This window comes from Peromyscus leucopus, chromosome 8b (genome assembly GCF_004664715.2).
Source record: "Peromyscus leucopus breed LL Stock chromosome 8b, UCI_PerLeu_2.1, whole genome shotgun sequence".
NCBI lineage: Eukaryota > Metazoa > Chordata > Mammalia > Rodentia > Cricetidae > Peromyscus > Peromyscus leucopus.
The window spans coordinates 44670921-44685640 of NC_051086.1; the positions used below are offsets into that span (position 1 = coordinate 44670921).

General features: G+C 42.5%; 1 protein-coding gene across 3 annotated transcripts in view; it reads right to left on the minus strand.

Annotated features, from left to right (window-relative positions):
- Nucleotides 1-3564: 3564 nt before the first annotated feature.
- The window catches only part of Akap10 (A-kinase anchoring protein 10), a 64285-nt gene continuing 53129 nt past the window's right edge, over nt 3565-14720 (minus strand). For all 3 annotated transcript variants that reach the window (XM_037201290.1, XM_028857089.2, XM_037201291.1), the window contains 3 exons: nt 8507-8559; nt 7848-7943; nt 3565-4968 (listed from right to left, as the gene is read on the minus strand). In XM_037201290.1, coding sequence (XP_037057185.1) covers nt 4963-4968; nt 7848-7943; nt 8507-8559 — 155 coding nt within the window. In that variant the 3' untranslated portion in view covers nt 3565-4962. The remainder of the gene's footprint in view (nt 4969-7847; nt 7944-8506; nt 8560-14720) is intronic.

Here is a 14720-nt window from a genome sequence, read left to right on the forward strand (position 1 = left end):
GGGGGGGTTGGGTGGGGAGAAACACCCTAGGCCAGCATGTTTTTGATGCAACTTTCAACTTCTGGTTCCTTCTTAGTAGAATCTGAGCTCCAGGGAAGTTAATCTTATTTTCTCCTCTCTCACTGAACTATAAATAGAATCTACTGAGTAAGCACTCACCAAACTCGTAGTTCATTAGGAGGAACAAAAGCTGCTCAAATCCGGGTATCTTTGCTGAGCTTCGGTGGCTACCACTTAGAGCTACTGTAGTCTGAAGGGTCTCAGGCAGGCATTTCTTTCTTTTTTTTTTAAAATCATTTATTTACTTTTATTTCATTTGCATTGGTATTTTGTCTGCATGTATGTCTGTGTGATGCCAGATTTTGGAGTTACAGACAATTGTGAGCTGCCATGTGGCGCTGGGAATTGTACCCGAGTCCTCTGGAAGAGCAGTCAGTGCTCTTAACTGCTGAGCCATCTCTCCAGCCCCAGCAGGCATTTCTTTTAGCTATAAACTATTCTCATTTTACATTATGTGTACATATGTCTATCTGTATGTGGATATGTGCATGTGAATGTAGGTGCACATGAGGGCTAGATGTGCCGGGCGGTGGTGGCGCATGCCTTTAATCCCAGCACTCGGGAGGCAGAGGCAAGCGGATCTCGGTGAGTTCGAGGCCAGCCTGGGCTACCAAGTGAGTCCCAGGAAAGGCTCAAAGCTACACAGAGAAACCCTGTCTCGGAAAAAAAAAAAAACAAAAAACAAAAAACAAAACAAAAAAAAACCCATGAGGGCTAGATGTGAGGGATCCTCCTGGAGCTGGTGGTTGTGAGTCACTTGACAAGGGCAGTATACTGCTGAGCAATCTCTCTAGCACCTGTTTGCAGTTTTGTGACTGAGTCTTATCAAAACAAAGCTGGCCTCAAACCTGTGATCCTTCGGCCTTAGCCTCCTGTGTTCTGGGATTACAGGTGCCAGCACACATGGTGGCTAGTGCCTCTTTCACAACTGGGGGATGGGTTCTTACTATGATTCAGGCAGAAGTCGATTTGGGATCATTATTAGGGACCAGCCTGAAGGCACATTCAAAAAGTGGTCTTGGAAACCTGACAGCAGAAGAAAAGCCAGTTAGTTGAATGAGATCCTCACCTCTCATTCATCGTTGGGAAATAGCTTAACCAACTCCAAGGTTTCTTTGCACCCTCCTACCCAAGCTTCAGGTTCCTTGGGTATCAATGTATCACCTTTAGGCAAGGGGCTTAATGCATCCTGTTCAAGTTCTACAGCATCTTTATAGTCTATCAGATTAGGCCACTTTACAATGAACCAAGGATACACACACAAAGTGCCAAGGCAAGAACACTGATCTTCCTGTGTACCCAAGCAAGCCCTCCCTAACCAGACATCCTTGGAACCTTTGCTCACACCAGTACCTTAAATGCCCTCTATGGTCTTTCCCCCCGTCCAGAGCACAGTACCATTCTTCCTACTCTAAGCCACTCCAACCCTTGCCCAAGCAAAGGGGTTCCTTAGTGCCCACCTGGAAAGGATTCAGAGGGTAGGACACCTATTGATATGACCCCCCCAAGATTTAGCCTTGAAGGGTTTTAGCAAGCAGTTTACTTCTTTATGGCTTCAGCCGAAGGTCAAAGGTGTGGCCTAGTATGTAGATGTGCCCAACACCTACATCTTGAGTTGCCACTACTCCTACTCCAAGTGTGTACTGGGCACATACTAGTTGAAACGCTTCCTAATTCTGGACTTAGTATACAGCTAAGAGTGCGGAGTCAAGCTTATTCTCAGGCAGAGTATGGGGAAACATGAAGAGGCCCTGGCCAAGGAAACATGGGTTCTGATGGGGACCATCCTGCAATAGGCCAGGGGCCTTTCTAAGGCCGGAGTACCTTCTCACTAAAAGGATCGAGTGTCTTAGTTCCAGGAGGTTAGGATTCCATTTTGACAGTATACATGAGATGACTAAGGAAGGCTTATTACAGAAAAATTTTGCTCCAAAATGTCACAGTAATTAGCAATGTGCTAAACTCATGGTCATTATGATTTAGAGAGCTGTGGTAGTACTTTAATCAAGAGCCTTTCTGTTGCATGTAGTAACAAGTCAATTCAGATCATGTTAAAGAAAAATCCAGATGCACTCTAAGCATCCCCAAGGATGAATGAAGACCAAGGCAAGGGATACAGGACTGGAGGAAGAAACCAGGCAATTTCCAGGCTTAACAAAGCCTCCTGCTTGTTCACCAGTGCCAACTCCTGCCATGTGAAGTACCCATTTAAGTCATCCTCCAGGTCATCTTTCCTCATGGTGACCAACATCTCCTTCATGCAAAAGCCTTAAGATACAGAATCATCTTGGGGCATTTCAATGAGTTCACCTCAGCTTGACCAACTAGCATGCTGGAGAAGAGTGTACAGGGGGAGACAAGACAGCCACTGAGGTGCTGAGTCAGGCAGGCTCCACGATGCCTTTAGAGACACAGTTGCTACATCAGCTGCTTAGCTGTTGATATTAAAACGAACCAGCAAAGAAGCCTGGTGTGGAGGCTGGGCCTGTAATCCCCAAATTTTGGGAGACTGAAGCCTGGACTACAAAGTGAAACCTTGTCTCAAAAACCTGAAAACAGCAGCAATGAAGTGTGTAATTTTCTACAGTTCAGCGTGACCCCCTTCTCATAAAGTATCTACAGAACAAGGCAAAAGCTCTAGCAGTGTAAACCATTTCCATGTCAGAAAGCCTTAATGCATACTGGAACCCAAGCAGAAAAGGCTGCTTCCTGTTTCACTGCTTCACGGGACTTGGCTGACGCCTGCTTTTCACGCTCATCATATCCTACAGGAATGATGAAGAAAGGCCCAATTATAATGCTGTCACACCGGCACTGCTACGCTGACTTTTAACAACCTGCTGACATTCACCTGCCTCTTTAGACTTAAAAATCCTGCCAGGGAATCATTTTGTGGATACAGTGCAGAGAGCCTGGAACCCGGTGGGTGTTCAATGTTAGGTCAATCTTATGCTAATTTTAAAATGAGAATAAGGATCTAACATATAGTTGGTCTAATCTCTTTGAGTCACTCTGCTTCCATACCTCACAATAGACAGAGCAGAAATAAAACCAACCTCAATTTTGCTCATTTCCCCTTAGACATAGCTTATAAATACCGACATCTCTAGCTCAGAAGCACAAAATACATACAAAGAAACCACTAGAAAGTATTTTAACAAAAACCACTAGTTTAAATAGCCTAGAGTATCACAGAAATTTCTACTCTAAAACATGCAGAGGCAGGAGGAGTCACCCAGAATCACATTTTACTCTATGACCTTTATATTGCTTTTCACGTGAAAGTTTGAAGCAATGTGAAATGGATAGAAATACTTTGCTAAAAGAACAAAATAAACCACCACTGCACATATATTGATAAAAACCTTTTACCTATGCCTACATCCAAATATAAGACTATGTCCAGTAGTAGAGCATATTCTGAGGTTTTGTAAAGCAAATGGAAATATTAGGAAGGGTCAATAGAAGAGCCATAAATGCCCTGAAAGCAGGAAGTTGACACCATTTTAAATATAATTCATATATATATATATTTAAAATCAAACACAATTAAATAGAATATGGTTTAAGTACATGAATACTTCAGAATAACAGAGTTGGTACATAGTACCAAAAACTTATACACAGCCTCTTTGCTTCTTCTGTTGATAAACAGTGTGCCTCTATACAATCAATATTGCAATGAAATAAATTCTCTATTCATTCAAGACTTTCCCAAGGACAGAGGTGATTAATAATATATATATATATACACACACACACACATATATATATTTTCTTTTGCACACTGAGCAAAAGCAATGACACCTAAGAAAACTTCCGTTCTCTCTAAACTCACACACACAGGAAGCACTGGCAGCATCACGTGGCCAGGGGAGTGTGCTTGCCAGCGGGTGGCCCGCCAATGGCAGAGCCACCGGTGCAGAGCCAACTAAGCGGCAGGGCAGCGAGTGAGTTTCCTACTGTCTGAAGACAGAAAGAGAAAAGGCAACTGCACATTTCCCACTCACAGTGAAGAACTGGGGAGACACTACAAAGCGAGTACTTCTTTCCCCCACCTTATTAGAAAAATAAAATCTGAGAATGTGTTCCAAGTACCACATGGCAAAAACTGGAGTGATACTTAATTTTTTCCCATGTGTATTCCGAAGAGGGAATAAAGTATCTAGAGCATGGCATTCCTATGGAGGAATGGGTCTTGATGCTCAAAGTAAGCTAAATGTGCCCTTTTGCTAGCAGAGGAGAAACTAGCTTTAAGGATGTAATAACATCACAGGAGTGAGTGAAATGTGAAAATTGTGTTCTGTCACCAAAGAGAAGGATGACATCACTGAGGCTTGACCCATGACTTGTCAGCTTCTCTCTAAATGCATGCCTCTGTGAAGGAAGACTACACAAGGGATCTTCGTCACCTGCTTCACAAGCTGCTGGCCCATATCGCCACTTGGAGCTGCATGCTCCAGGTAGGACTGACTCACCTGTGAATTTTAGGACAAAAACAAGCACCTCTGTCTCGTGCTTTCTGATACTGCTAAGGATGGAGTCGGCTGCAAGCATGTGGACCACACACCAACTCACGCTTCTCTGCCTCACAGATGTGGTCCCTGTCTATTCCAGTGGGTAACTCTCTCATAGCGGGTTACAGCTACTGGAAAACGAATTGTCTAGTAATGTCACCAATGCCACTCTCTATCTTGTGACTCACTGTGTTACCATCATGTGCATCTATGTCTACATTTAACAACAGGTCTTGGACTGTCTTGCATTCTTTCTTGGAAACAACAGTGATCTAGCAGTGGAAAGACATGCAGTGCTCCATTTTCCTCAGCTGTGTTGAAGAATCCAACCAAAGGGACAAGTTCTTATTTTTCAAAATCACATTTTCTTATCTCTGGTTCTGAGTCACAGCTGGGAAAAAAGAAAACAAAAAGAAAAAGGTAAGGTACATTCCTGGAGTAAGTGATATATTATCAGCACAGATAAAAGAAGTGCCCAGCATGTACACAGTGCTTCCTATGTGCCAGAGCTTAGGGCACAGCTGAGTACTTTCTTGTGAGGCAAAGCATTAACCATGCTCAGATATCCCAAGTCAACTGGAGCCTAAAGAATCTAAGAACTTGCTTTTACTTTTCTGTTTGGGCAATGGTTATTAGAATGAAACCATTCATTTTTCTCTCTGTGTGAGTTCATGTGTATGTACATATGTATTATGTATGTATGTATGTATGTATGTGCACTTGTGTGCACACTGTGTGGAAGCCAGAACTCTGGGTGCCATTTTTCAGGGACTGTCCACCTTGTTCTTGAGGCAGGGACTCTAACTGTCCCAAAGCTCAGAAATTAGACTACGCAGGCTAGGCAGTGAATCCTAAGAATCCAGGCTGGGCAGTGAACCCTAGGAATCCATTTGTAAGCACCAGAATTATAAACAAACGCTGCTGTACCTGGCTTTTTAATGTGGGTTCTAGGGACCAAACTCAAGTCCAAAGTACTTCATCAGTTGAGGAATCTCTACAGTCTGTCAATGGTTTGTTTTGTTTTGTTTTCCCCCGAGACAGGGTTTCTCTGTGTAGCTTTGGAGCCTGTCCTGGAACTCCCTCTGTAGACCAGGCTGGCCTCAAACTCACAGAGATCCGCCTGCCTCTGCCTCCCGAGTGCTGGGATTAAAGGTGTGTGCTACCACCGCCCGGCAATGTTCTTATTTTTTAAAAATTTATTTATTTCAGCTAGGGCTGTTACACAGAGAAACTGTCTTGTAAAAACAAACAAACAAACAAAAAGGGAAAAACATATTTATTTTATGCACATTGGTATTTTGCCTACATGTATGTAATTTTCTTTCTTTCTTTTTTTTTGGGGGGTTTTTTGAGACAGGGTTTCTCTGTGTAGCTTTGCGCCTTTCCTGGATCTTGCTCTGTAGACCAGGCTGGCCTCGAACTCACAGAGATCCTCCTGGCTCTGCCTCCCGAGTGCTGGGATTAAAGGCGTGCCTGCCACCGCCCAGCATGTATGTCATTTTCGTCACAGCAATAGAAACCTAACTAAGCTAAGTGTTGTTTCATCTTCAAGTACGTGGGGTGGGGACAGTGCTCTTCCATCCATCCATATTTTTTTTGTGGCTTATTCCTGTTTGGTCAGGAAATAGACTGTAGGTTTCAATCATTTACAATTAATTAAATTTGTTTTATGGCTGAAGATATGGTATATCCTGGCAGATGATTTTTGTGCACATAAAAACTGTGTCAGGTTTGGCTGGGAGACGGCTCTCGGGGGTCAAGTGCTCACAAGCAGGAGGACCCACGTTCGGACCCTGGCACCCAGATGAGCGTGCATGGTGGCATGGGATGGGGTGGCAGAGACAGGAGCAGCCCTGGGGCTTGCTGAACAGCTAATCCAGAAGAGTCTGCAAACCCCAGGGTCAGTGAGTGAGACAGACTGAGAAGACACCTGATGTTAAACGATGGCCTCTATATGCACACACATGAACATGTGAACACACACACACTTAAAATTTTTAGAAAAAAAATTCATCCAGTAAGTGTCAAAACATTTTCCATTAAAAACAAAGCTGGGTCATTTGTCGTGTTTTATTTGGAGTATTATTGTGTGGCTACGCATTCTTTGTGCTCCCTATAGAGTATAGGCTGGTTTTAAATTCATGATCCTCCACTTCCAGGCTCCTGAGAGCTAAGATTACAGGTTCTACTACCACACCCGGCTTAAAAGAACCTTCTTAAGATTGATTTCAGTTGTTTGGTCACTGGAAATGAATTCTCTCAGGTTTTGTTTGGCTTATAAAAAAAGCCCTTTACTTAAGTACTTTGAAACCAAGATGATTGCTGTCCTTATCTATATGTAATAACATCTCCAGCCATTTTAAAGATTTTCTCTTTATTAGCGGAATCCAGAATTTATGTTATGTGTCCTAGTGTTTTCTTTACATTTATTTTGCTTTTGTATATAGTTACAGTTTTAATTAAATTTGGAAAAAATTTAATCATTATGTGTTTTTTTTCCTCTCTAAATCTTCCTTTTCATTCCTCAGTTCATCAAATCTCGTGGGCTCTTTTCAGACCTGCCTTCTTTACTTCAGAAGCCAATTGTCAACAGAGGGCTAGGGAATCACTTCAGTTCTCCTGCTTTCAGAGATTACCCACTACTGCCCACTGTCTGGAAACATACTTTGTTTTGTACACCGGTCTTGAAGTTCGTTATGATGAAAGGTAATTCCTATAGCAGTTAATACTTCAGAGGCAAGTATAGAAGTATTCTAATATCATGTGTGTGTGTGTGTGTGTGTGAGCGCACATGTGAGTGCAGGTATCTGAGGCATCAGATCTTGGTGTTACAGGTGGTTGTGGATTCGGAGAACCAAATTCAGGTCCTGAGCAAGAGCGGTATGCACTCTTAACCACAGAGTCCAAATTCCAGATCCCGTCCCCCTTTTTTAAAATTATTATTAAACACTGAAAATGTGTGTGTGCGCGCATGTGTTTGTTTATTTACCTTACAAAAGCCAGGTCGGGGCAGAGATACAGTTCAGTTGGTAGAGTGCTTTGGTAATAGTCACAAAGCCCGAGGGTTGCTCCCAGCACCACACAAGCCAGGTGTGATGGCACAGCCTCTAATTCTAGCAGCTGGGAGGTGGAAGTGCGAAGATCAGAAGTTCTAGGTGGACATTAGTCACAAGATTTTGAGCCTAGCCCGGGCTACATTAAGACCCTGTCTCAAACAAACAACAGCACCACCACCACAACAAAAGGCTGTCAGAGCAGAAGTCACCCTACCTTTGTAGATTTCTCTAATGGCTGGTCACAGTGTGCCTGCTGCATAACGTCACTTACTATCATCTTGGCAATCTTCCAAGCCAGTTCCTCTTGGGCCTGAAAGAAGGAATTCAAATTGTTGATAATGACCATTCACTAGGAGGATCAAGATACATCTAACCAGCCTTCCAAACACACCTGTCCTTTGGATAAAAAGCACCTTCCCATACATAAAAGAATCTGGGCACCTGTGGCTCTGACATATTAACATGTAATTCACTGTCTGACAAAGTCAGCTACTAAGTAGCCAACATCATGACTACTTTTTGCTGGTCAGAAGAGAACACTTTTCTCCTACTCCCATCTCTCAATGTACTTAACTATTCCAAAGACAAGCTTCCCTGCTAACACCACAACTGAAACTGGTGAAGAAAACATCTCCACTTCTGTCTCTACACTAATGACCTGGTGGTGGCTGCAGTGGCCACAGTCTCTGAAGATACCTTCACTGTTAACACTGGGCAATTACTAAATGCTAAGAGGAGCCTCTCCTGTTACAGACAGGATAAGAGGGCACTGATATGTCATCTGTGTAACAAGGAAAGCGAAGGAAGAGAACGTGGAGCCTTCCTGAGCCAAGGCAGGCCTTCTTCTTCTGTAAGAACACACTCAAGACTTACCTCATCAGTATTCCCTTGCACCCACTTCTTCATAGCTTGTGAGAACATGAATCCTAGCAAACAAAGCCAAAGTGAGTATGGATTTTAAGTGTAATTTTACATTACTAATGTTTTTAGGAGATATCACTTAGACATAGATATTCTTTCCTAGTGTCCCATTAAAAACATTAATAAGAACAGTTTATATTGCTTCTATAAGAGTGTTTAAAATCACTTTGTGGAAATTGTAGTTTAAAATTCTGGGTTTTCCTTCTACTCTTCTTACCAGATGAAGAAGATTAATGTTGGACTTGGAGCTAACCCTGAAAACCAACCAAGCCACCCCTAACCAATACAATGGTTTGGTGTAAGACTCTACCAGCACATCAGGAGATGATGGATGCATCTGTTTTTCTCCTCAGTCTGAAAGAGTCCTTCAAGTATTTCCTTTCTTTGTCTTTTCTTTCAGTTTTTTGAGACAGGTTTCCTCTGTGTAGCCCTGGCTGTCTTGGAACTCACTCTGTAGAGCAGGCTGGCCTCGAACTCATAGAGATCTGCCTGCCTCTGCCTCCTGAGTGAGTTCTGGGATTAAAAATGTGTGCCAACACTGCCTGGCAGTCTTTCTTAAAAAACAAAAACAAAAACAAAACTTTAACAAATTATTTATTGGGGATGAGTGGGAATTCGTAAGTGTAGAGATCAGAAGACAACTCAGAGGAATTGGTTCTTTCCTTCCACCCTGGGTGTCCTGGGGACTGAACTAAGGTTGTCAAGTTTGGTCACAAATGCCTTTACTCCCTGAGCCACCTCTCTAGTCCCAGATTAATTCTTAAGGTAAGTTTCTAATTAATTCAGCAGCTGAGATGAGCCTAGACATGCCATTCATGAAAAATACAAAATCCAGATCTTTTTCCTTCAATAATTTTTATTATTGAAGGTTAAAAAAAGAAAAAGAAAAAAATGTTGCCTGACGGTAGTGGCACACATTTTTAATTTCAGCACTCAGAGGCAGAGGCAGGTGGATCTCTGTGAGTTTGAGGCCAGCCTGGTCTACAGAGCGAATTCAGGGACAGCCAGAACTGCATAATGAATATCCTGTCTCAAAAACAAAATAAGAACAAAAAGGTTTATTTATTTGTTATTATGTGTCTGTGCACATGAGTGCAGGAGCCCATAGAGGCCAGAGCATTGGGTCCCCTGGAGCTAGAGTTACAGGTGGTTTTGAGCCACCCCATGTGGATGCTGGAACTATATTCCAGTCTTCCAAAAGAGCAGCAAGCATTCTTAACCACTGAGTCATCTCATCTCTCCAGCCCTCCATTTAAGGTTTTAAATACTGGTCTGATCATCAGTTATTACAAGCAGAGTCACATGGCTGCTGAATTATTTACTTACTACACTACTCTCCTGAGATTGCTTGACTTTTAACCTTCAGTCTGGTATATTCCTTCTAATTCCTGCTAGCACCTTATCCCACTTTAAATCCTCTTCTCAGTTCCAGTCCTACAGACTGACAGTCTTCTTGATCTTTCTCTCTCCAACACTATTTCTTTCAAATTTTACTGCCAGAGAAATGCTTCTGGCCAGCAGTCAGCTCTGACATGCAGTACCATAGAGTTCACACTTCAATCTCCTTAATTTGGGAGGCATAGAAAGGCTCTCCCAAAGACAGGCACAGGGAGGGTGCCACTGGAGGGGCACATGCTCACATCTTTTTGTAATTCCTTCTTATTATTTTAAGATTTATTATTTTTATGCTTGTTTTTTGAGACAGGGTTTCTCTATGTAGTCTTGGCTGTCCTGGAACTCGCTCTATAGACCAGGCTGGCCTCAAACTCAGAGATCCACCTGCTTCTGCCTCCAGAGTGCTGAGATCAAAGGCGTGCATCACTACCACCCAGTTGTTTTTCTAAAATAATTTAAATTTATTTTATGTGCATTAGTGTGAAGGTGTCAGATTCCCTGGAAATGGAGTTACAGACAGTTGTGAGCTGCTATGTGGGTGCTGGGAATTGAAACTCTGCCCTCTGGAAGACCAGACAGACAGTACTCTTAATCACTGAGCCATCTCTTCAGCTCCTTAACTATTTCTTTTTAAAAAAAAATATAATATGATCTAAGTATTACTGGGTCTGGTCATATACCCAAATAACTGAAGGCAGGGACTCTCAAAGATTTGTCATGATGAATCATAGTGATATAACAAGTAACAGGTGGAGAGAATTCAAGCCTCCATTAACAGTTTTTATACAAAGGAATAAGGAATACAGTGTTGTATGCTAAGCATCCTTAAAAACCAGAACATTCTTGGGTTAGAGCCAGTGCTCTTAACTGCTCAGCCATCTCTCCAGCCCCTGCCAGTTGTTGTTTTAACACAGGGTTTCCCTGTGTAGCCCTGGCTATCCTGGAACTCACTCTGTAGACCAGGCTGGCTTCGAACTCAGAGATCTGCCTGCTTCTGCCTGCCCTGGAGATGAAATCATATATGGTTGTAGTCTGTAGACCAGGCTGGCTTCGAACTCAGAGATCTGCCTGCTTCTGCCTGCCCTGGAGATGAAATCATATATGGTTGTAGTCACCTGCCTTGAGTGCTGGGAACCAAACTTGACTTCTCTTGCAAGAGTAGAAAGTTTTCTTAACTGCTGAGCCATCTCCCCAGCTCCTTGCTATTTTTTGAAATATAATTTACTTTGCTTGCCCTGAGATAAAACTTCTCATGTTTTCAGAAACCTCTAAGATATTCACAAGTCCTTTTTAAAATTTAAATATATATATAATGGAGGGGGCATGAATGTGCTCTGACCCAAGAGTGGAGATCAGAGAACAGTTCTGTGGAGTTGGCATGGGTTCCTGGGACTGAACTCAGGTTGCTAGGCATGCATGGCAAGTACCTTTACCCAATGAGCCATCTTGCCAGCCTCAGGATCTTTCTTAAAATTCAATCTTTTTCTCTGTGCTCTATTACCAGGGTTTCAAAAGCCAAATCAGAACTATAGGCAGCAAATGACAAAAAAATCAGCTGTCCACAGCAAAGGCAGGCAGAGGAGGGGGGCTGAGCTACAAAAACTTCTTGCCAAAGGATAGTCTGAGTCAAACCCCTGGCATGCTATTTGTGATGATAGTATTAAGCGTTGATCTTGACAGAATCTAGACTTCCTGGGGAAGACCTGCCCATTGAGGGTGGCACTATTCTCTGGTTGGAGCTTTGAATTCTATAAATGATGAAAGGGAACTGAACAGCCACACACATTTATCAGTCTCTGCTCTTGCTCTGGACTGATGTGACTGGCTGCTTTGAGCTCCTGTCTCCTCAAGCTCCCAGCCATGATAAACTGGACCCTTGACTGTGAGACAGAATAAGCCCTTTCTCCCTTCAGTTGCTTTGGTTAGATTATTTTATTACAGAAAAACAATTAATCTGCTAAAACCACAACTTCTTGAGCCCCCGGTTTCTTCATTTGTAGAAGAGGTAAGTATAGACACAGATGCATCATCTAAGAAATACATAAGCCTGAAAACTCCCGCAAGTAGTCACTATATAGGATCTGAGCAGGGAGGAAGGACTTTTTTTGGGTATCTGTAGACTAAAATGTTACATATAGGAAAATTTACATGTCTATTCAAAAGGCAACCAAGTTTAAAAATGACTTTGTTCTTAAATAAAATATAGCCCATAATTTTATCACTCACATAATCACATAATGGAATTTAAAAACTAATCTATCAACAAAGGTTGACTAATATCTGCTAGGCACAATTTTAGAAACAGGGAATATACTGGCAAATAAGATAAGACAACAGCCTTGAGTTCACAGTGCTAATGTCACAGTTACACAAGAGGAAAGCTATACAACAGTAAGCTGGTGGCTCATGTGGACAGGGAAAGCTTGTCTGAGGGGTGACACTGAGAGGAGGAGGAGGAGGGAGGAGGAGGAGGAGGAGGAGGAGGAGGAGGAGGATCCAATCACTGCACACAGACCGCAGCAGGGCAGCAGCTACAGAAGGCGCTTTGAAGGAAGAAACTACAACTGTAAAGCACAGCTCAATTAGAGCTTGGCTTGTCAAAGACAGTGGTTCAAAGTAACACTACGGAGGCCAGAGGGGGCAATCGGAGGTTCTAGCAGGGAGGACAGATTTTACTTCAAGTGCAGTAGGATGCCGGGAGGAAGGAAGAGCGTGCATGATGAAGCAGTAGAGAAGCTGGGTGTGACCCCTTGATCATGCTCTGGCTCAGTCCTCCATTCTTGTTTCACAGAAGAGGATAAGGGGAATGAAAAGTAAAAGCTCACGGCCCTCCATTTTGTATGCTTAATTGCTATTAAACTTTCTGTACATCTTTTCAGGTGGTATTTTAATATATAACTTCAATATTAGGGAAAGTCTCAATTTTTTTGGCCTGGGACACACCACTATAGACCAGACAGGCCTCAAATTCAGAGATCCACCTGCCTCTGCCTCTCTGCTTCCCAAATGTTGGGATTAAAGGATCATGCCACCACAATGACACGGAGAGTCTGTTGAACAACTATAAATATTTCCTACCAAAATGTGTAATTTCCAGTTTACAAGAAACGCCAAGGAAAATTAGCTGAGTAACATAATTAGGAAAATCTAGAAGGCAGAGAATTCTGGAATTAGCCTGATATGTTTAACAAGTCAGAGGCTTAAGAAAAGAACCAAGCCAGAGAAAAACTGACAGACTACACCCTTTATTTATAGCTCTGGCACTTGGCATAGTTCTTGGCGCTCAGGATGACTGAAGTATATTCCGAATGTAGCAATGACCACCAAAGGAAGTAGGGGCGTACAGATGTGCTTAATCAAATAGCATAAACTACTAGTCATGATTTCATGTAATGTGGCTTGATTAAAAGTTCAAGTAACAGGATGGAGAGTTGGATCTTTAGACCTGAGTTCAGGCACCTATGGTAGTTCACAGCCTCTGTGATTCCAATTTCAAAAGACAGAGCCCTGTCTCGATCTGGGAAGTTGGCCGTTGCTGCAGAGGACCTGCAGACCATATGGTAGTTCACAATCATCTGTGATTCCAATTTCAAAAGACAGAGCCCTCTTCTGCCCTCCTCCATGGGCATCAAGCATGCACATGATGGGCGCGTGTGCATGTGTACGCACACACACACACACACACCCCAAACCTCATATACATAAAATAAACCTTAAATTGAAACAAACCAACCATAATGATCTTAATGGACGGAAGTGCTGGCAGAAATGTAATCCTGTTGCCTGTTCTCCTAATGTAACACAAACGAGACTGCTCTTCTACTCTGTGCCTCACTCATGAGCACCACCATTCCTGACTAGACTCTGACAAGAAGCCCCTTTACTTCTTCTCTTCAACTGCTGTGTTCTATTTCCAACTGGCTGCCAGAACAATTCCTTCAACACGTCATGTCCCGTCACTTCTCTAACCCAACCTGCCATGACTCTCCATCGGCCTCTCTAATCTTTGCAGTGGTCCTTACCACCATCTACCATTCTTTTTTCTGATCCCTCTACTCCGAACACACTGGTCTTGTCCTTTGATCACGTGGTGTGCTCCAATTCAGTCCTCTTCCTCCTCCTCCCTTCAGCTTAGACACCATTGGATTGACATCCCTCTCTTCCTAAACCTAAGCTAAACATTCTGAAGATTACTTTTCAAATACTACTTCCCACTTTTCTGACAATCCCTTATCCTGCATTTAATTTATACTATTAGTACTTATGGCTAAGTACTGAACTTATACATAAGCTGTGTTTATCTGTTTCCTGTCTCCTCACTGTCATGAGTCACACAGAGACAACAATACCTGTTTTCTTCTAAGCACTGAGTGTCATATACACAGTAGACACTTACTACATTTTAGAATGAATGGCATGAAGAGATTGAGTAATTAAAATGAACAGAAACAGAGAACTCAAAAGTCATTTACTGGGCTATGGGCACAGCTTAGTAGCAGAACACTGCTTGGCATGTACCAGGAACTGGGTGTAACCCCAGCACTGAAAAAGTGTTACATTTTCTTTACTCTCTATGTTCTTTTCAGCCAAACACCTTAGACATGTCTGATGAGACAGGAAATAAACCGATGAAATGGGTAAATAAGGTCAACTAGAAAGCAGATTGTTCTATATTACTTCAATAACTTTTGCTTTTTTTTCTTTAAAAATGTCTATCTGACTTAAGAGTAGATCATTTATCAAAAGAGTGGTGAAATTCTCTATCAAAATA